At 45.1% G+C, this 22536-nt stretch overlaps 1 protein-coding gene across 3 annotated transcripts in view; it reads right to left on the minus strand.

The window, feature by feature from the left end:
* The window catches only part of ADGRG5 (adhesion G protein-coupled receptor G5), a 33213-nt gene extending 12657 nt beyond the window's left edge, over positions 1-20556 (minus strand). Inside the window, exons 1-4 of one of the 3 annotated variants that reach the window (XM_088830465.1) lie at positions 20423-20553; positions 18393-18482; positions 642-743; positions 335-413 (exon numbers count right to left, since the gene is read on the minus strand). In XM_088830465.1, the coding sequence (XP_088686591.1) occupies positions 335-413; positions 642-705 (143 nt within the window). In that variant the 5' untranslated portion in view covers positions 706-743; positions 18393-18482; positions 20423-20553. Of the gene's footprint in view, positions 1-334; positions 414-641; positions 744-18392; positions 18568-20422 lie in introns of all 3 variants that reach the window. The other 2 variants (XM_088830466.1, XM_055412680.2) reach the window with 2 other exon arrangements.
* Positions 20557-22536: the final 1980 nt, after the last annotated feature.

Below are 22536 nucleotides of genomic sequence, written 5' to 3' on the forward strand. Positions count from 1 at the left end.
CTTAGGGTTTTGAGTCAGAGACCTTGGAGAGCTCAGCCCATTCTTGGAGCCCCTTCCCAGAAAAATGCACAGAGACCCATGATTCTGCACTGGTTTCATGGCACCCATGGCTAAGGGCCCCCAACCAGACAGTAAACTCAATGAGAACAGGGGTGCGCCCATCCCACATCTCCAGAGCTTGGTGCCGGGCACACAGTAGGTACTCAGTAAATGAGTGTTGAATAAATGAATGAGCAGTCTACACTGGAGTGACCCTGGGCCACCGGGTCAAGATACAGGCTGGGGGTGGAGGCACAGCGGACTCTGGGCAGGCGAGGAGGGACGTCCGACTCACTCAGCAGAAGACATGCTGCTCCTGCCCCTGGCTGCCACCTCCATTTTCTCCATCCAGTTCAGGGTCTCCTGGGACGCCTCTGTGAGGAGCGAGTCCAACAACCGCCTCAGCCTCTGTCCGCAGCTGTGCCCCCAGCATCCCCCACCCCTGGCCATCCCATGGCCTCTGGCTCTTCTGCCCCAGGCTGCTGCCCCAGGGCAGAAGTGCCCTCTTTTCAATCTCCCTTGGTTTGAGGCCACCCCCGCTTCACATCAAAGTCAGGGGTCCGGGCTAGGATGGCTCTTGCAGCTCAGGGAAGCCCTCTTACCTGCCATCCTGCTCTGAGACGCCAAGAGGCACAGGCAGAGGAAAGGGGCCCAGCAGCAATCCATGTCGTGTATCAAATCTCCTCCAGAAACTGGCTCCCACCCTGGAAAACGTGCATGTCTCTGTGACCACGGTAAACGAGCCTCCTCTCACCCTAGGCATCTGGCCTGTCCCTAGATTAGTAGGGCAGCATCTTACCTGATCCTCACACTCCTGCATTCCACAGATGCAGAAACCGTGGCTCACAGAGCAAGGGGCTTGCTTCGAGTGAGGCTGCCTGAAGCCAGATCTCCTTGAAACCCAAATCCTGGACCATTTTTACCAAATCCTGCCATTTGCAGTTCTGTCTGAGTCACTCCCTCCTCCCAAAAAATGGTCTCTCTGGGGGCCTCCCCAGGACTCTGACCTCACTCATGGGAAAGTTGGGATTGCTTGTCATTAACCCTGTCCAGCCCTGTCATTCACCCACCATGTGACTTTGGGAAGGAATCTGTCCCTCTCTGATGAAACTGCCAGCAGCAGCTGCTGTGGGGAATTGGAAAGTTAGAAGGGAAAAAATAAGAATGAAGAGTTTTGGGAGAAGGATAGTTTTGATGATAATCATGGATGGTCAGAGGCCACCAAGAACCACGACAGCTGGAGGACAACAGGAAAACCACTGCCTTTGTCCACAAAGAATTCCCCCAATGCCCATTTTAAAGTAGATCATGATTCGAACATATTGTTAAGTACTGTATTCAACATTTGCTTTGAAACCTCATCTTCCTTTTCACCTATTTTTGTGACTGCCAGAAACCACAGCAGCTGCTAGTTATGAATTAAGATGTCAGGCTCAAATTTGTGAAAATAAATCCAATAATTTGGAGACGCGAGAGACGCCCGGCTCCCGGCGGCGCAGACGCGAGAGACGCCCGGCTCCCGGCGGCGCAGACGCGAGAGACGCCCGGCTCCCGGCGGCGCAGACGCGAGAGACGCCCGGCTCCCGGCGGCGCAGACGCGAGAGACGCCCGGCTCCCGGCGGCGCAGACGCGAGAGACGCCCGGCTCCCGGCGGCGCAGACGCGAGAGACGCCCGGCTCCCGGCGGCGCAGACGCGAGAGACGCCCGGCTCCCGGCGGCGCAGACGCGAGAGACGCCCGGCTCCCGGCGGCGCAGACGCGAGAGACGCCCGGCTCCCGGCGGCGCAGACGCGAGAGACGCCCGGCTCCCGGCGGCGCAGACGCGAGAGACGCCCGGCTCCCGGCGGCGCAGACGCGAGAGACGCCCGGCTCCCGGCGGCGCAGACGCGAGAGACGCCCGGCTCCCGGCGGCGCAGACGCGAGAGACGCCCGGCTCCCGGCGGCGCAGACGCGAGAGACGCCCGGCTCCCGGCGGCGCAGACGCGAGAGACGCCCGGCTCCCGGCGCAACCGACCACGTGCAGAATCGTGGCTGAGAGGAGCTGCCCCGCGCCCAGAGTTAGGGCGGTGGCCGAGAGGAGCTGTACCACGTCCAGGAGGCGGTGGCTGCTTGGGCACTGGAGGGCCGGGAGGAGCTGATCCACATTCAAAGCAGGAGGGGCGGCCTTGAGGAGATACCCCTCGTCCAAGGTAAGCTGCAGCGGCTGCGCCTTGCTGGAGCAGCTGGGAAGAGATACTCCACGACCAAGTGGAATATAAGAATCCAGTGTTCTGGGGAGGAAGGAACAAGACGGCGAGACCACTTTCTTCCCCACAAATTCATCAGAAGAACATTTGAACGTGGAGTAAAGTCCACAAAACAACTTCTGAATACTGGCAGAGGACATCAGGCTCCCAGAAAAGTAGCCCATTATCTTCTAAAGGAAAGAGAAGAAATCCAGCTCCACCCACCAGAACACTGACACATGCTTCCCTAACCAGGGAACCCGGACAAGTCACCTGTCCAACCCCACACACAGCGAAGAAACTACATAATAAAGAGAACTCCACAAACTGCAAGAAGAGGGAAAGGACACCCCAAGCAACACAATATAAGCAAGTTGAAGAGGCAGAGAAATACCCAGCAAGTAAAGGAACAAGATAATTGCCCACCAACACAAACAAAAGAAGAAGATATAGGGAATCTACCTGATAAAGAATTTCAAATTTTGATGGTGAAAATGATTCAAAATCTTGAAAGTAAAATGGAGTTACAGATAAATAACCTGGAGAAAAGGATTGAGAAGATGGAAGAAAGATTTAATAAGGACTTAGAGGAAATAAAAAAGAGTCAATATACAATGAATAATGCAATAGATGAGATCAGAAACACTCTGGAGGGAACAAACAGTAGAATAACAGAGGCAGAAGACAGGATAAGCGAACTAGAAGATAGAATTGTAGAAATAAATGAAACAGAGAGGAAAAAAGAAAAACGAATTAAAAGAAATGAGGACAATATTAGAGACCTCTGGGACAATGTTAAACGCTCCAACATTCAAATCATAGGAGTCCCAGAAGAAGAAGACAAAAAGAAAGACCATGAGAGAATACTTGAGGAGATAATAGTTGAAAACTTCCCTAAAATAGGGAAAGAAATAATCACCCAAGTCCAAGAAATCCAGAGAGTCCCCAACAGGATAAACCCAAGGCGAAATACTCCAAGACACATATTAATCAAATTAACAAAGATCAAACACAAAGAACAAATATTAAAAGCAGCAAGGGAAAAGCAGCAAATAACACTCAAGGGGATTCCCATAAGGATAACAGCTGATCTTTCAACAGAGACTCTTCAGGCCAGAAGGGAGTGGCAAGATATACTTAAAGTGATGAAAGAAAATAACCTACAGCCCAGATTACTATACCCAGCAAGGATCTCATTCAAATATGAAGGAGAAATCAAAAGCTTTACAGACAAGCAAAAGCTGAGGGAATTCAGCATCACCAAACCAGCTCTCCAACAAATGCTAAAGGATCTTCTATAGACAGGAATCACAGAAAGAGTGTATAAACTTGAACCCAAAGCAATAAAGAAAATGGCTACGGGATCCTACTTTTCAATAATTACCTTAAATGTAAATGGGTTGAATGCCCCAACCAAAAGACAAAGGCTGGCTGAATGGATACAAAAACAAAACCCCCATATATGTTGTCTACAAGAGACCCACCTCAAAACGAGGGACGCATACAGACTGAAAGTGAAGGGCTGGAAAAAGATAGTCCATGCAAATAGAGACCAAAAGAAAGCAGGAGTAGCAATACTCATATCAGATAAAATAGACTTTAAAACAAAGGCTGTGAAACGAGACAAAGAAGGAAACTACATAATGATCAAAGGATCAATCCAAGAAGAAGATATAACAATTATAAATATTTATGCACCTAACATAGGAGCACCGCAATATGTAAGACAATTACTAACAAGTATGAAAGGGGAAATTAACAATAACACAATAATAGTGGGAGATTTTAACACCCCACTTACATCTATGGATAGATCAACTAAACAGAAAATTAACAAGGAAACACAATCTTTAAATGATATAATAGAAGAGTTAGACCTAATAGATATCTATAGGACATTTCATCCCAAAACAATGAATTTCACCTTTTTCTCAAGCGCACACGGAAACTTTTCCAGGATAGATCACATCCTGGGACATAAATCTAGCCTTGGTAAATTCAAAAAAATTGAAATCATTCCAAGCATCTTTTCTGACCACAATGCAGTAAGATTAGATCTCAATTACAGGAGAATAACTGTTAAAAGTGCCAACATATGGAGACTGAACAACACGCTGCTGAATAATGAACTAATCATAGAAGAAATCAAAAGAGACATCAAAATATGCATAGAAATGAATGAAAATGAAAACACAACAACCCAAAACCTCTGGGACACTGTAAAAGCAGTGCTAAGGGGGAAGTTCATAACAATACAGGCATACCTCAAGAAACAAGAAAAAAGTCAACTAAATAACCTAACTCTACATCTAAAGCAACTAGAAAAGGAAGAAATGAAGAACCCCAGGGTCAGTAGAAGGAAAGAAATCATAAAAATTAGGGCAGAGATAAATGCAAAAGAAACAAAAGAGACCATAGCAAAAATCAACAAAGCCAAAAGCTGGTTCTTTGAGAAGGTGAATAAAATTGACAAACCACTAGCCAGACTCATCAAGAAACAAAGGGAGAAGAACCAAATCAATAAAATTAGAAATGAAAATGGAGAGATCACAACTGACAACACAGAAATACAAAGGATTATTAGAGAATACTATCAGCAATTATATGGCAATAAAATGAATAACCTGGAAGAAATGGACAAATTCCTAGAAAAGTACAACTTTCCAAAACTGAACCAGGAAGAAATAGAAAATCTGAACAAACCCATCACAAGCACGGAAATTGAAACTGTAATCAAAAATCTCCCAGCAAACAAAAGCCCAGGTCCAGACGGCTTCACAGCTGAATTCTACCAAAAATTTAGAGAAGAGCTAACACCTATTCTACTCAAACTCTTCCAGAAAATAGCTGAGGAAGGGAAACTTCCAAACTCATTCTATGAGGCCACCATCACCCTAATCCCAAAACCTGGTAAAGACCCCACAAAAAAAGAAAACTATAGGCCAATATCACTGATGAACATAGATGCAAAAATCCTTAACAAAATTCTAGCAATCAGAATCCAGCAACACATTAAGAAGATCATACATCATGACCAAGTGGGCTTTATCCCAGGAATGCAAGGATTCTTCAATATACGCAAATCAATCAACGTAATACACCACATTAACAAACTGAAAAATAAAAATCATATGATTATCTCAATAGATGCAGAAAAAGCCTTCGACAAAATTCAACATCCATTTTTGATAAAAACTCTCCAGAAAGTGGGAATTGAAGGGACATACCTCAACATAATAAAAGCTATATATGACAAACCCACAGCAAACATTATCCTCAATGGTGAAAAACTGAAAGCATTTCCCCTAAAGTCAGGAACAAGACAAGGGTGCCCACTCTCACCACTACTATTCAACATAGTTCTGGAAGTTTTGGCCACAGCAATCAGAGCAGAAAAAGACATAAAAGGAATACAAATTGGAAAAGAAGAAGTAAAGCTTTCACTGTTCGCTGATGACATGATCCTCTACACAGAAAACCCTAAAGATTCTACCAGAAAACTACTAGAGCTAATCAATGATTACAGCAAAGTTGCAGGATATAAAATCAACACACAGAAATCCCTTGCATTCCTATACACTAATAATGAGAAAATAGAAAGAGAAATTAAGGAAACTATTCCATTCACTGTTGCAATGAAAACAATTAAATACTTAGGAATATATCTACCTAAGGAAACAAAAGACTTGTACATAGAAAACTATAAAACACTAGTGAAAGTAATCAAAGAGGACATGAATAGATGGAGAAATATACCGTGTTCGTGGATTGGAAGAATAAATATTGTAAAAATGAGTATACTACCCAAAGTAATTTATACATTCAATGCAATCCCTATCAAGCTACCAACAATATTTTTCACAGAACTAGAACAAATAATCTCACAATTTGTATGGAAATACAAAAAACCTCGAATAGCCAAAGCAATCTTGAGGAAGAAGAATGGAACTGGGGGAATTAACCTGCCGGACTTCAGGCTCTATTACAAAGCCACAGTCATCAAGACAGTATGGTACTGGCATAAAGACAGAAATATAGATCAATGGAACAAAATAGAAAGCCCAGAGATAAACCCACGCTCCTATGGACACCTTATCTTCGACAAAGGAGGCAAGAATATAAAATGGAGAAAAGACTCTTTAACAAGTGGTGCTGGGAAAACTGGTCAGCCACTTGTAAAAGAATGAAACTAGAATACTTCCTAACACCATACACCAAAATAAACTCAAAATGGATTAAAGATCTAAATGTAAGACCAGAAACTATAAAACTCCTAGAGGAGAACGTAGGCAAAACACTCTCCGACATAAATCACAGCAGGATCCTCCAAGATCCACCTCCCAGAATATTGGAAATAAAAGCAAAAATAAACAAATGGGACCTAATTAAAATCAAAAGCTTCTGCACAGCAAAGGAAACTCTAAGCAAGGTGAGAAGACAGCCTTCAGAATGGGAGAGAATAATAGCAAATGAAGCAACTGATAAAGGATTAATCTCCAAATTATACAAGCAGCTCCTGCAGCTTAATTCCAGAAAACTAAGTGACCCAATCAAAAAATGGGCCAAAGAACTAAACAGACATTTCTCCAAAGAAGACATAAAGATGGCTAATAAACACATGAAAAAATGCTCAACATCCCTCATCATCAGAGAAATGCAAATCAAAACCACAATGAGATACCATTTCACACCAGTCAGAATGGCTGCTATCCAAAAGTCTACATGCAATAAGTGCTGGAGAGGGTGTGGAGAGAAGGGAACCCTCTTACACTGTTGGTGGGAATGCAAACTAGTACAGCCACTATGGAGAACAGTGTGGAGATTCCTCAGAAAACTGGAAATAGAACTGCCATATGATCCAGCAATCGCACTCCTGGGCATACACACCAAGGAAACCAGAATTGAAAGAGACACATGTACTCCAATGTTCACTGCAGCACTGTTTATAATAGCCAGGACATGGAAGCAACCTAGATGTCCATCTGCAGATGAATGGATAAGAAAGCTTTGGTACATATACACAATAGAGTATTTCTCAGCCATCAAAAAGAATGCATTTGAATCAGTTTTAATGAGGTGGATGAAATTGGAGCCAATTATACAGAGTGAAGTAAGCCAGAAAGAAGAACATCAATACCGTATATTAACGCATATGTATGGAATTTAGAAAAATGGTAACCTGAACCCTGTATAAGAGACTGCAAAAGAGACATAGGCATTTAGAACAGTCTTTGGGACTCTGTGGGAGAGGGTGAAGGTGGAATGATTGGAGAGAATGGAATTGTAGCATGTATATTATCATAAGTGACCAGTCCAGGTTCGACGCATAAATTTTCCTCTGTTCATTTCTTTGCATTTGTGCTTTTTTAATAAAATTCTTTTTTAGAAATAAAAATAATAAAAATAAAAATAAAACTTTGTTAGCAAAAAAAAAAAAAATCCAATAATTTGGTGTTTTTTAAAAAAGGATCCTGTCCCTTTCTGCCCTAACTTCCCTCAGTTTTAAAATGAATGGACCAATTTCTGCTTAAACATAGCAAATTTACGTCTGCCCCTGAAACTCCACTAAAATGAGACTGAATGGGACATCCTTGGTGGTCTAGTGGCTGAGACTCTGTGCTTCCAGTGCAGGGGACATGAGTTCAATCCCTGATAGGGAACCAAGATTCCACACGTTGTACAGTGAGGCCGAACATTTGTTTTAATTAAGAAAAAAAAAGAAAAATTTCTAAAAACTAAAAAAAAACCAAAATGAGAGTGAATGAATAAAACAGACACAAAGCCACGAAAGACCGAACAATGGGAAAGAAGACAGCAGCAGATGGGAGAGATCAGTAAGACTTTGGCACTTGCAAAGCGGGTGGCCACCTGGTTTTAAAAAAATAAAAGCAGACCATGAAATGTTGAACCTGAGTGCTTGCGTCAGGGAGAAGTGAGTACAGGGGGTGTGGGATCAGTGAGGGACAGGGAGAAGGCAGCAAGGTCAAGCCTCCCAACTATGGGGAAACTTAGGAACTAGAGGCTTTGGAACCTCTGAAGGCAGGATGGAGGGTGAGGCTAAAAATGGGGGTGGGGTGGGGGTTGTTGGTTGTGAATCTTTAAAATGACCAGCTGGGTCTCCATATCTCCTCTGTCACCTGGAACATCCAGGAGCCTTCCTCACCACCCTCCCCTCCCCAACACTGTCCCAACTCAAAGTGCACCAGAGAGAATCGGAAGGGTCCCATTCTGTGGGGTGCCATTCTGGTACAGGAAAATGAAGCCATATCCCCTCTCCACTGCCTCCTCCAGTCAGCTTCCGGAAGACTGCAGCAGCCAGGTAATGATGCTCCAAGGCAGGAGAAAATTTTTCTCTGAAGAACCAATCATGCCAAGAAAATTATTCTCTAGTTACTGACATTTTGGTGCTCCTTAATAAAACGGCCAAGACCAAACTTAAGGTGAAGCTTCACCAGTCACCAGGACCTACCAGGCAATTAAGTTTTTAGTGATCAACCAAGAATCCCTAGGTATTTTAAATATAAACCTTTCTCAGAAAGCTGCTGGAGGATGTGCTCCAACAAAATGAGAGAGTAAATCATGAAAGAACACATAGGGTACAGGAAAACCCACCAGAAGAGACGTGAAGCTACTCCCCAGAAAATGCATGAAAAGAAGGCCCAGGCTGATGGCTGGACAGCAGGCCTAGGGCACATCTTGTCCAGACGAAGCAGAAGACAGTAAGTTTCCAGGAGGGAGGTCTCAATGTGTAAAAGAAAGTGGTGAATATACAGATTGTCTAACAGGTCTGAATACATAGAAGGATTATTTTGAGAAATGTCTTACAGAAAGCTTGCAAATGAAAAATAAAAAGCAATTAACTTCAGGAAAACCAAGTTGTACAGAAAAGGAAACATAATCTTGCTACACAAATTGATGTAAAGTATAAGATGTTTATAGCATTATAAAAACATTTTTTTTTTGGCTCTGTCACTCTGCATACCGGATCTTAGTTCCGTGACCAAGGATTGAACACCAGGCCCTAGCAGGGAAAGTGCCAAGTCTTAACCACTGAACTGCCAGGGAATTCCCTATATTTTAAAAATTGTATAAAAACCATATAAAAATGATTTGACTTCCATTTATGATGTAGAGTCACAAGAGAACATCACTCCCATCTTGACAATAGAAAAGGCCAAATGATGTACAAAACTGGTTTTTTGAGCCTGTTAGAGAACTGGAGTCACAAAATAATCAGATAAACTGGTTTCCAATGGTTGATAAGCCCTTCAAGGATGAGGTGTTTCTCCTCGGTGGTTGCCAAAAAAGCAGATGAGAACAACTGATACCGTAATGGATTCCTTTTTAACTTGTTATTTTATACTGGAGTATTGCCAATTAACAGTGTTGTAATAGATTCAGGAAAGGGACTCAGCTATACATATACATGTGTCCATTCTCCCCTAAACTTCCCTCCCATCCAGGCTGCCACATAACACTGAGCAGAGTTCCCTGTGCTATACAGTAGGTCCTTGTTGGTTATCCATTTTATTTTTTCAATCATTCAGAAACATTGTTTAATAATATTCTCATCAAAACAAAACTTATAGAAAAGTTCACAGATCATGCATCTTGGTGAATTATCGCTTGGGTTTCCTGGTGGCTCAGGCAGTAAAGAATCTGCCTGCAATGCAGGAAACCTAGGCTTGATCTTTGGGTCAGGAAGATCCCCTGGCAAAGGGAATGGCAACCCACTCCAGTATTCTCACTAGAGAATTCCATGGACAGAGGAGCCTGGTGGGCTACAGTCCATGGGGTTGCAAAGAGTTGGACATGACTGAGCAGTTAACACACTTTATCCATTTCAAATACAGCAGTGTGTAGGTGTCCGTCTCAAACTCCCTAACTAGCCCTTTTCTGCTTCCTTCCCCTCTGGTAACCACAAGTTCGTTCCCTAACCTGTGAGTCTGTTTCTGGTTTGTAAGTAAATTCATTTGTATAATTTCTTTTTAGATTCTGAATATAAGGGATAGCATATGATCTTAGTGGATTCTTAAAGGCTGAGTGTGAATGAGAATGCCAGTTTAAAACCACTGAGAGCCCCAGACACAAGGAGAGTCTTGACCATTTCTTCCCACAGTCCTCTGCTGGTGCTCATGAGAATGACTGGGGGTGGGGCAGGGACCTGAGAGAGCCCCTGTGGTGGCATGGGCACGCTGAGGTTTGAGGGTGAAGCCTATATGAGCTCCAGGCCATGTGTGAGTATGTGATGCTGACGGACTGCTGCGAGAGACAGACATCTGCGCCCTGGCCTTGCCGTGATGAGACCCTCCTCCATAGGTCCCTGGCTTGTTATAAGGAAAAGGTCTGCTGCCTCTGACGGAGAAGTGAAAAAAAAACCCAACAAGAGACTTCCCTGGTGGTCCAGTGGTTAAGACTCCACACTTGCAATGCAGGGGACACAAGTTTGACCCCTGGTCAGGAAACTGAGATTCCACATGCAGCACAGTGCAGCCAAGTAAAAACCACCTACCCCAGACCCTGCACGGACACTAGGCAAAAGCTACCTGCCACTGGCATGGAGTGGCCAAAGCCACTAGTGCCCAGGATTTTGCACTGTTATAAGACAAGGGGCTGCTGCTGCTGCTGTGAGAAAGGCAGGAACTTCATTCACACCTAAGACCCCTTCACCAATGAATGGCAGGGTTTGGGCTCCGTGAGCGTGAAGGAGAAGAAGTCAGCCAGCACTGAAGAGGCAGAAGTTGCCACTCGCTGAATGAGAAGCAGGAAAGCCAAGAAAGCCCCGGTCGTGGGGCTCAGGCACAAGTCTACCTAAGACCGAAACTTAGAGCAAGAGGACCAGCAATCTACTGCTTCCATCAAAAATGTTGCACCAAGTAATAAGCAGCAGCTGTCCAGCACTGGCAAAGGGCCCAGAACACAAAGAAAGAGTCCCTCTGTGTTGCATGCGTGCAAGGATGAGAGTGGAGTAGGATTACTGAGAAAATCCATGTGGGACTCAAGGGCTCACACTAAGCACAGAGTAATGTCCGTCCATCACTGGAGAAATGTGATGCTTATGCTGCAGAGAAGGTACCTGCAATGACAAAACGGTAACCCAAATCGACCACAGACTAGACTGACTCAATGAACGCCCTCTACTTACACCGTGACGTAAGAAATATGCCCACTTCTAGGCATAATTATCATTTACTTCACTGCTGTGCTTTCACACAATGCCTTGGTATTCAGTCAAAGCACACACAAAAAATCAAGAAAAAAGAAAACACTCTTTGTCAGAAGATAAAAGAGACAAGAGAAGCAGAGCCAGAGGTGACCAAAATGTTAAAACAATCAGATAGGGACTTAAAGATATGTGAGTATGGGAAAGCAGGCGGTGGAAAGGTATGCTCCTAAGGACAGACAGGAAATTTCAGGAATGCAGTGGAAACTATTAAGGACAGTCAGGTAGAAATGAAATACTATCATTGATAAAGAATGCCTTCAATTGTGAAGTGAAAAAAAGTGAAAGTGTTAGTTGCTCAGTTGTGTCCAACTCTTTGTGACCTCATGAACTGTAGCCTGCTAGGCTCCTCTGTCCATGGAATTCTTCAGGCAAGAATTCTGGAGTGGATTGCCATTCCCTTTTTCAGGGGATCTTCCCAACCCAGGGATGGAACCCAGGTCTCCTGCATTGCAGGAAGATTCTTTGCCATCTGAGCCATTGAAGGCCTATTAATCAGCAAACCAGACACAGCAAAGTAATCAATGAATTTGAAGATAGAACAATATAAGTAATCTGAATTGAAACACAAAGAGTAAGAAGAGTCAAAATAAAACTCAAAACGGTAAGACAAGAGCAGATGGTCTAATAAACATGTAATTTGAGTCCCCAAAGGAAGAGAAAGAACATAGAAGAAATACTTGAAGACAGAACGGCTGAAATATTTTCCAAAATTAGTGAAAGACAACATACTACAGATTTAAGAAGCTCTACAAAACTCAGAGGTATAAATATAAAGAAACCACACCTAGACATATCATAGTCAAACTGATGCAAAACCAAAGATTAAAAAAATCTTGAAAGCAGAGTGAAAAAGAAACAATAGATACCGAAGATAAGAAATAAGAACAAGAGACTTCTCAAGAAACTATACAAACCAGAAGATAACACAACTACATATTGTAAGAAAAACGTGTAAACCTAGAATTTGATGCCCAGTAGAAATATCTTTCAAAATGAAAACCAAATAATGACTATTTCAGATGAGCAATGGCTTAAAAAATTAATTTCCAGCAGCTGTGCTGTGCTTAGTCGCTCAATCGTGTCCAACTCTTTGCAACCCCATGGACTGTAGCCCACCAGCCTTCTCTGTCCATTGGGATTCTCCAGGCAAGAGTACTGGACTGGAATGCCATGCCCTCCTCCAGCAGATCTTCCCAACCCAGGGATCAAATTCAGGTCTCCTGCATTGCGGGTGGATTCTTTACCATCTGAGCCACCAGGGAAGCTCAAGGATACTGGAGTTGGTAGCTTCTCCCTTCTCCAAGGGACCTTCCCAACCCAGGAATTGAGCCAGGGTCTCCTGCATTGCAGGTGGATTCTTAACCAGGTGAGCTACCAAAAAGCCCCATTTCCAGCAGACCTGCACTAAAAGAAATATTAAAGGAAATTCTTTTGGCAGAAGAAAATTTATACCAGGTGAAAACATGGACCTACACAAAGAAATGGAGAGTGTTGAAACTGATAAAAATATGTCAAATACAGAATGGATTTTCTCAATTTTAACATCTGTCTAATGTAAAAATGGCAACACTATATTGTGAGGCCTCATAATATATGCAGAAATTTTAATGTACCACAAAACATAGCCCTATGGGCAGAAACAACACCAAAAAATCACCTATATAAGGAAAAAGTGGATAGCTTGAATTTCATCAAAAATTAAAACTTCTAATCTTTGAAGATCGTTGCTAAGAGAGTGAGAATACAAATTATAGACTGAGAGGAAATATTTGAAAACACAAATTTGAAAAAAATGTGCATCTGGACTATATTGAGAATTCATAAAACTAAACAAGAAGACAAATAACCCAATTAGAAATGGCAAAAGATTTAAACAGTCACTCAGCCAAAGAAGAAACATAGATGGCAAACAAGCACATGAAAAGATATTCAGTATCATTAGTCATTCAGTTCAGTTCAGTTCAGTCGCTCAGTCGTGTCCGACTCTTTGCGACCCCATGAATCACAGCATGCCAGGCCTCCCTGTCCATCACCAACACCCGGAGTTCACTCAAACTCACGTCCATCGAGTCGGTGATGCCATCCAGCCATCTCATTCTCTGTCGTCCCTGTCTCCTCCCACCCCCAATCCCTCCCAGGATCAGACTCTTTTCCAGTGAGTCAACTCGTCGCATGAGGTGGCCAAAGTATTGGAGTTTCAGCTTTAGCATCAGTCCTTCCAATGAACACCCAGGATTGATCTCCTCTAGAATTAGGGAAAGGCAAATAAAACCACAAAGAGAGGTCACTACACACCTTCTGATGTAGCTAAAATCAAAATGACTGGTTATATCTTGTATTACTGAGAATATACAACAGCTGAATTCTCATGCATTGAGGGAAGGAATGTAGAATGGGACAACTACTTTGAAAAGGGCTTCCCTGGTGGCCCAGCAGTAGAGAATCTGCTGCAATGTAGGAGTCAGGAGACACGGGTTCAGTCCCTGGTTTGGGAAGATCCCCTGGAGGAGGGCATGGCAACCCACTCCAGTATTCTTGCTAGAAAATCCCATGGAGAGAGGAGCTTGGCAAGCTACAGTCCATGGGGTCACAAAGGGTTGGACATGACTGAAGCAACTTAGCACGCACGCAGGCAGGCACTTTGAAAAATCTGAAAACAATACCAACTTACTTCCATCAAGAGAATTCCCTGGTGATCCAGTGGTTAGGACTCGGTGTTTTTACTGTCAAGGGCATGGGTTCAATCCTGGTTGGGAAACTAAGATCCTACAAGCTGCACAACACAGCCAAAAAAAAATTACATCCAATGGTGAAAGATAAACAAACTGGTTTATCCATGCTATGGAATATTACTCAGCAATAAAAAAGAATGAGCTGCTGACATAGGCAACAAATGGCTGTCTCAAAATCATTACGATAGGTGAAAGAAGCCAGACAAAAAGGATTATGTATTTTATGATTCCACTTATATGATCTTCCAGAAAAGTAAAAACTTTGTGTTAGAGAACACACCCATAGTTTCCATGGGGTGGGAAAAAGGTAACTGACTATAAAGGAGCCAAAGCAACTTTTCAGGGGGATGTGCTTTACTCAATGGCTCAGTCATGTCCAACTCTTTGTGACCCCATGGACTAAAACCCACCAGGCTCTTCTGTCTCTGGAATTCTCTAGGCAAGAATACTGGAGTGGGCATCCATTCCCTTCTCCAGAGGATCTTCCTGACCCAGGGATTGAACCTGAGTCTCCTGCATCTCCTGCCTTGGCAAGCAGGCTCTTTACCACTGAGCTACCTGGAAAGTGGGGATGGAAATACTCTATATCTGGATTGTGTTAGACATGTATGTAGGACTCTATGTGTTTGTCAAAACCCATCAAACTACTCTCCAAAAGTGTGAGTTTAATAAAATAATCAACTAAACAAATAGAAAACTGTAGTAGGTGAAGCATCCATCTATAAACCAAATTTTTGAGAGTCAAGCCCAAAATATAGTGAGAATATAGGGAAGAGGAAGTGGAAAGGCATGGAGAGGATAAGAAAGCTAACCTTCCTCCTTCATGGAGGGAGAAAGTCACCAGAAAAGCCCCACAGAGTTCCAGGAAGGGAGAACCACAGAACTCAAACACCTGTTTGATGGTAATGGCAGAGAGAAGTAGTTAAAAGCATGACCTTTAATTTTGTTTTCTTTCTTTTTTAAATCTTTTGGCCATACCACTTGGCCTGTGGGATCCTAGTTCCCCAGGGATCAAACCTGTGCACCCTGATGGAAGTGCAGTCTTAACCACTGGATGGCCAGGGACGTCCCCATGACCTATAATTTTTCCACCATTGGATTTGCAAATATGGTATCACCCAGTGAGAGACAAGCACACCCCCCTCCCTATGAGAGTGTCAAGAGTTCAGCGTTTTCAAGAGAATCATTTGACAACACACACTTTTCATTCTGAATAGCCTCTGATCCAGGAAACTCATTTTTGTGAATTTATCCTACGGAAATAAGAGGGCAAGCCAGGTAAAATACATAGAAAAGTATTTATAATACCATTGTTAATCATAAAAAAGCAAAAACTATGTATATGTTATTCCTCAATAGAGGAATAGTTACAAAAATTACAGTCTAATGCCACTCTGGAAAAGTTTGGTTATATCTTACAAAACTAAACAAGTACCATATGACCCAGAGATCGCACTTTGGGGCATTTAACCCAGAGAAATCAAAACTCATGTTCACACCAAAACCTGCATAGGAGGCCTTATTCGCCATAGCCTCAAACTGGAAGGAATCCCAATGTGCCTTCAATGAGTGAATGGTTAAACAAGCTCAGGTACAACTGTACCATGAACCACAACTCAGCAATTAGAAAAATATATTGACACACAACTTGGATGGGTCTCTAGGCAATCATGCTGGGGTGGGTGGGCAGAAAGCCAGTCTAAAAATTCTGCATATTCTATAATTTGATTTATTTAACATCCTTGAAATAAAAAAATTACAGAGATGGAGAACAGATTAGTAGTTGCCAGTGGTTTAGGGACCGGTGATGTTTCTGTAAAGAGGGAGCGCTAAGAAGACTTGCAGTGATGGGAAGTTTTGTATCTTCGTTATACAAGAATCTACACTTCATAAAATTGCACAGAATTAAACACACATATACACACACACCCCCCGTATATAAAAACTGACGAAATCCTAATAAAGGTTGTGAATTGTACCAAAATCAATTTCCTGGCTCTGATGTTGTGCCTTAGGTATGAAAGATGTTACCATTGAATAAAATTGGCTGAAATGTAGACAAAAATTTTTGTGTCCATTTTTTGCAACTTCTTGCTAATTTATCACTTTTTCAGAATTAAAAGTTAAATAAAGTACAATGGATTGCCATTTCATTGCTAGGAATTATGATGTAAGCTGCCACATGGAAGAGGAGCACAGAGTATCATTGAGTGGAGTGCCACGCCTGCTGCTCAGTTGCATTTGACTCATTTGCAATCCCATGGACTGTAGCCCACCAGGCTCTTCTGTTCATGGAATTGCCCAGGCAAGAATACTGGAGAGGGTTGCCATTTCCTTCTCCTGGGGATCTTCCTAACTCAAGGATTGAACCCCCAACTCCTGTGTCTCCTGCATTGGCAGGCGGATTCTTTACCACTGCACCATCTGCGAAGCCCACTGATTGGAAAGGACAGGTTAAAAATAACTCGTGTGATATAATCACTGTGGTGTTTGAACCGTGGTGTTGAAGAAGACTCTTGAGAGTCCCTTGGACAGCAAGGAGATCCAACCAGTCCATCCTAAAGGAAATCAGTCCTGAATATTCACTGGAAGGACTGATGCTGAGGCTGAAACTCCAATACCTCCAGGTGTTACCAACACCTGCCTTATTTGTGGCGTGTGCAACTTCATTATCTGCCCATTTTTGTATTGGGTTAGACTTTTCCTTATCAACTTCTAAAAACTCTTTACATAATAGGAAAATTAGCTCTTTGTCTATTATATGAGTTGCAAATATCTTTCCTGGTTTGTCATTTGCCTTTTGACATTATATATGCTCTTTTTTGCCAGGTCACTTTCTTTATTTAGTATAACATTTTTATATAATAAAAATTACCAGTGTTTTCTCTTTGAGCTTCTGGATTTTGAGTTTTAGGTAGAAAGACCTTCCCCATTCCAACATCATAAAGGAATTCGCCTAAGATTCTTCTAATACTTTTAAAGTTTCACTTTTTTATATTGGAATCCCCAGTCCATTTGTGTTGATCCTAGAGTACGCAATATGGATTCAAATTTTTTCCTGGTGGTTACCCATTTGTCTTAACACTATTTTTTTGGCTGCACCACGTGACTTGACTTGTATGATCTTAATTCCCCAACCTATGCCCTTGCAGTGGAAGCACAGAGTCCTAACCACTGGACCCCTGGGGAATTCCCTTAATGCTATATATTAATATGTTTATTTTTATTTTAAAAGAAAATAAAGACTATGGAGTCAGAATGTTGGGTTCTTATTTGTTTGGCTATTAGGTTAATATTTGAGCTTTAGGTAGAAAGACCTTCCCCATTCCAACATTATAAAGGAATTCTCCTAAGTTCCTGCTAATACTAATACTTTTAATGTTTCATTTTTTTATTTTCATTTGGGCAATTCACTTACCCTCTCAGAACCTCAGAGACTGAAAGAAATGATTTAGGGGGACAAAGGAAACCACTGAATAAGATCATCTGGAATATTTCTGGTGAGAAAACTGAGAACCCAAGAATGCAGAAAAGACTCCCTTGGGGTACAGATGGGGAAACTGAGGCTCAGCAAGTGGTATAGACTTGACCTCCAGGGTCTGGACCCTAAGACTGGGTCCCCAGGCCCTTGACCATGCTGCTGCTAGACAGACACAGAGGGAAGAGGAGTTTAATCCCCCCACCCAGCTGGGGAAATTAAGGCCAAAGCAGAAGTGATCCCTTCCCCAAACACCCAAATAGAAGCTGTGGTTTCCATCCCCTTTCCCAGGAGCAAACCACAATCTTCACTTCTGCCTGCAACCTCCAACATCCCCTTCCCCATCCTTTCAGAGAGACCACCACTCACCATTACCCCACACCCTCAGCCATATCATCCTCATTCGGCCATCTCAAATAGTGCAATTCACTATTTGAGGCCTTATAGGAAACAGAAGGGGGCTTCCCAGGTGGCACCAGTGGTAAAGAACCCACCTGCCAATGCAGGAGACTCAGGTTCGATCCCTGAGAGGGGAAGATACCCTAGAGGAGGGCATGGCAACCCACTCCAGTATCCTTGCCTGGAGAATCCCATGGACAGAGGAGCCTGCTGGGCTACAGTCTGTAAGTTTGCACAGAGTTAAACACGACTGAAGCGACTGAGCACACAGCACAGGAAACAGGAATCCCTTACCTGACTCCCAAGAAGGTTCCACTTGACCGTAGCAGAACTGAATACCACACAAGAATTTGCCTGGCGTTCTTCAGCAGGCCAGTGGGCAAGCTGAAACACAAACCCAGACTCCAAGTCAAGTGCTCTCCCCCGAGATATGCTGCAGCTTCCGAAAGGTGGCTGGGGGGCTGAGTTGCTACCAGGAAGAACAAAACCATAATCAGGTCAACAGAACATGAGGGGACAAGTGGCACGCAGAACAGAGCCTTTGGGAGATGTAAATTCTATAACTAGTTCCGGTATTCAGCACCTGAACTGTGAAGTTAGGCAAGGAACTTGACCTTTCTGTGCTGCATGTTTTCTCAACTGTAAAACGAGGCCAAGATCATCTATTTCCTAAGGCATGAGTGCTAAGTTGTTTCAGTCGTGTCAACTCTTTGAGACCCTGTGGACTGTAGCCTACCAGGTTTCTCTGTCCACGGGGTTCTCCAGACAAGAATATTGGAGTGGATTGCCTATGCCCGCCTCCAGGGGATCTTTCCAACCCAGGGATTGAACCCACGTCTCTTATGTCTCCTCCATTGGCAAGCAAGTTCTTTACTTCTGGCACCACCTGAGAAGCACATTTCCCAGGAAGAGAGACTCAAACAACCATATCCATGATCCCCACTCCTGGGAATCTGAGGCTCTGGCCAGGAATACACCGAGCAGGAGAACCCCTGCCTTCCTCTCCCTCTCCAGAGCTGGCTGTGTACCCCAAAGGCCACCCTCTCCCCAACAGCACCAGAGCCCACTGAGCCAGTGTGCTCCTGGGTAGGGCCCCACGTGCCCCTCCCAACAGCTGCTCCTGCCAACCACAGACTGGAATGCCCACCTCCGCTTCCCCCACGGCCTGGGTGAAAGTGAACCTGAGGTCTCTGCAGGAAGTCCTGACAGGTGCTATGATTTCCCAACAGGAGGTCCCACGAGGGCCCAACAGGGGGGTCTATGACCCAATCAGATCCCAGAGCCTTTGCCTGGGACACACTGTCCCCAGGCTCCAGTCCAGGGCACTCAGAGGAACTGTGCCTACTCTGATCTGCCCAACATCAACTCTGTGCCAGCCCCTCACCTCTGTCACCTGAGATGCAGGCCACTGGACTAGCCCCATTTTACAGATGAGGAAACTGAGGTCGAGAAAAGCACAGTTTAGTAACTTGCCCCAGGCCACAAAGCGGGTAAGGGGAGTAAAGGTTTGAACCCAGAGCCTAACTGCTCCTTAAATGAAACATAGATCTCAACAACAAGACACTCACGTATAACACAGGGAGCTATATTCAAATTCCTATGATATCGCTTCTCGGCCTTTTGGCTAAGATCAAGTGCAAATTCCTATGATAAACCATCTTGGGGACTTCCCTGATGGTCCGCTGGTTAAGAATCTGCCTGCCAGTGCAGGGGACACAGGTTTGATTCCTGGCCCAGAGAGATCCCACATGCCTCAGGGTCAACTAAGCTGGCATACCGCAACTACTTAAGCCCATGCGTCCTAGAGCCCGTGCTCTCCAACAAGGGAAGCCACCGCAATGAGAAACCCGCGAACCACAACTAGAGAGTAGCCCCTGCTCACTTCAACTAGAGAAAACCCACGCGCAGCCAAAGACGAACTGATCAATTAATTAACTTTAAAAAACCATAATGGAAAAGAATATTTGAAAAAGAAGGCATCTGTACCTGTAATGGAATCACTTTGCTGTACAACAGAAGTTAACATGACATTGTAAATCAAATATACTTCAAGTTAAAAAAAAAAAAAATATGTCCCCACCACCACTGGAAAACAAAAGAAAACCAAAAACATAGATCACTACAGTCCTGAGATTAGGAGTTGCCATCAGAGGCCCAGGAACCGGTGAAGGGAAGGCAGGTGAGCCCCACCTTGCTGCTCCGGGGCTGTCACCAGTCCAACAACCACCCAGGCAGGGGTGCGCCCAGTGCCCGCTGGGGACCCAAGGGTCAGGACAGAGTCTAGGAGGAGTGGGGCATGGAGAGACGTAGACAGAGGGGCTGACCTGTGCGGCTGCTGCTGTCTCACTGCCAGCCCGCTGCCTTCTGCAGGAAGAAGGGGAAGTTGGGAACTTCTGCGCTGCAGGCAGGCGGCCTCTGCTTGTTCACCCCACTCCGGCACAGCACACACTCCCTGCACTTCTTCTTTCACCAGAAGAAACCCGTTTGTTTCATCCGAGCTGATAGCCACGCCCAGCTCACCCCTTGATAGCAACCCCTCCCCAGAGCCTGCAGCACTTCCTGGAGGCAGCTGCACATTTGCAGAGATACTGGGCATCAGTGGAGAGGGAGGAGGCCAATGTCGGGGGCACCCGTCAGGGTTCAAGACCCACTCGGCTCTGAACCCTCAGGCCCGAGATGAGGGCTCTCTGGGTCTCAGTTTCCCCAGGAGTAGGAAAAGGAGAATGATCCCTGCCTGAGCCAAGGATTGATGAGGCAGATGATGGGGCCATGCTGCCTGGGTTCCAACCCCAGGCCCACCACATCCTGGCTGGGTAACTTGGCGCAAGTGATGGAAACTCTCTGAGCCTCAGTTTCCCCTCTGCACAATGAAGACAGTGACAGTACCACTTTGTGGGGTCATGTGGGGCTTATCAAGGGTAGTGCTGCAGAGTCCCTGGAAATGTTCATGAAGCCCTCTGGTTTCACAGAGTGGGGAGTGCCTGGGGCCTGGGGGTGCGGGGGGAGGACAAAGGCCTGACCCAGAGTTACCCAGTCCAGGGCCCTCTGGAGAAAGGCTTCACTGAGAGTACAGCTCAGAAGACGTGGCCAGAACTGGGGGGCTGGGAAGGTAGCCAGCTGCTCCTTGAGCCAGGGGTCTGGACAGCCTGTCTGACATCTGCCGCTTCCTCCGCAGAACCCTGAGCAACAGGAGGAAGTGTCGGTGTGTGTCAGAGGGAAGACAGGGTGCTCTCTCTTGCTGGGGCCCCAGCCGGACTCCCTGGGAAAATTCTGACTCAGGAAAGAGCTTTTCTACCCCCAGGGATGAGATAGGGATGCAGCAACAGAGAGAAACAGGCAGGTCCCAACACGGTCTCCCTCCTCTCTGGCCCCACGAGGGGGCCCCTGCAGCCTCCGCCAAGCACAGCCCACAGGTAGTTCAGGTGGCCTTGGTGGGAGGAAGGAAGGGAGCTGCTTCTTGCAGGACAGGGAGACTTCAGGGAGGCGCATGCCCACGTGTGCAGGCTCCCACCCCAGCTGCAGTGCAGAGACTTTGCAGGGACACCTGTATGCTTGTTCCCTTGGTCACACTCCTGCTGGGTGACTCGGACAAATTCTCACACTCCTCCGCACTTTGGTTTTCTGTGGCCATGACCCAGCCCTTGACCTCTAGGCTCTTCCTTCCTTTCTGAGTTCTCCTGGCCACCTCTAGGGTTGCATCACCAGCAGCTGCTCTCAGGGCCCAGGAGGAAGCCCTGTTCACCCCCAAAAGCCCCTCTATTTTTCATCCTGGATCTGGGCCTGCCTCACTACGCCCTGCCTTTTGGGGGTGCTGGTTAAATAGCCCTGCACTCCAGATTCTGGAACTCACTGCCAAGACACACCCCCAGCTCAAGGAGCCGGCAGTGGCTCCCATTGCCTCCGTGGTTGAACCCCATCCAGTCACTACTTCCACCCAGTTCGGGATGTGTTTGCCATTGTTGCTGTTGTTTAGTCTCTCAGTTGTGTCCAACTCTTTGCAGCCCCATGGACTGCAGCACACCAGGTTTCCCTGTCCTTGCCATCTCCCAGAGTTTGCGCAAACTCGTGTCCATTGAGTTGGTGATGGTATCCAACCATCTCATTCTCTGCTGCCAGCTTCTTCTCCTGCTCACAATCTTTCCCAGCATCAGGGTCTTTTCCAATGAGTTGGCTCTTCACATCAGGTGGCCAAAGTATTGGAGCTTCAGCTTATTCATCCCAGTCTCCCTGCTCTTATCCTGCTATGACACACACATACCTGGGCACACCAGCTCCTCTCCATCCATTAGGGCCCATCTCAAGTCCTGCCTAATCTAGGAAGACTTCCTTGCTTCCAGTTTCCCTATGGAACATTCCAGATGGTTCTACTTTGGGAGGCATGCCCAGCCCTTGTTCTGTCTCCCAGGCAGGGAGGAAGGCAAGCCACCTCCCACTCCCC

Source organism: Moschus berezovskii, chromosome 22 (genome assembly GCF_049115385.1).
Source record: "Moschus berezovskii isolate FMDL1 chromosome 22, NW_MosBer_1.0, whole genome shotgun sequence".
Lineage (NCBI taxonomy): Eukaryota > Metazoa > Chordata > Mammalia > Artiodactyla > Moschidae > Moschus > Moschus berezovskii.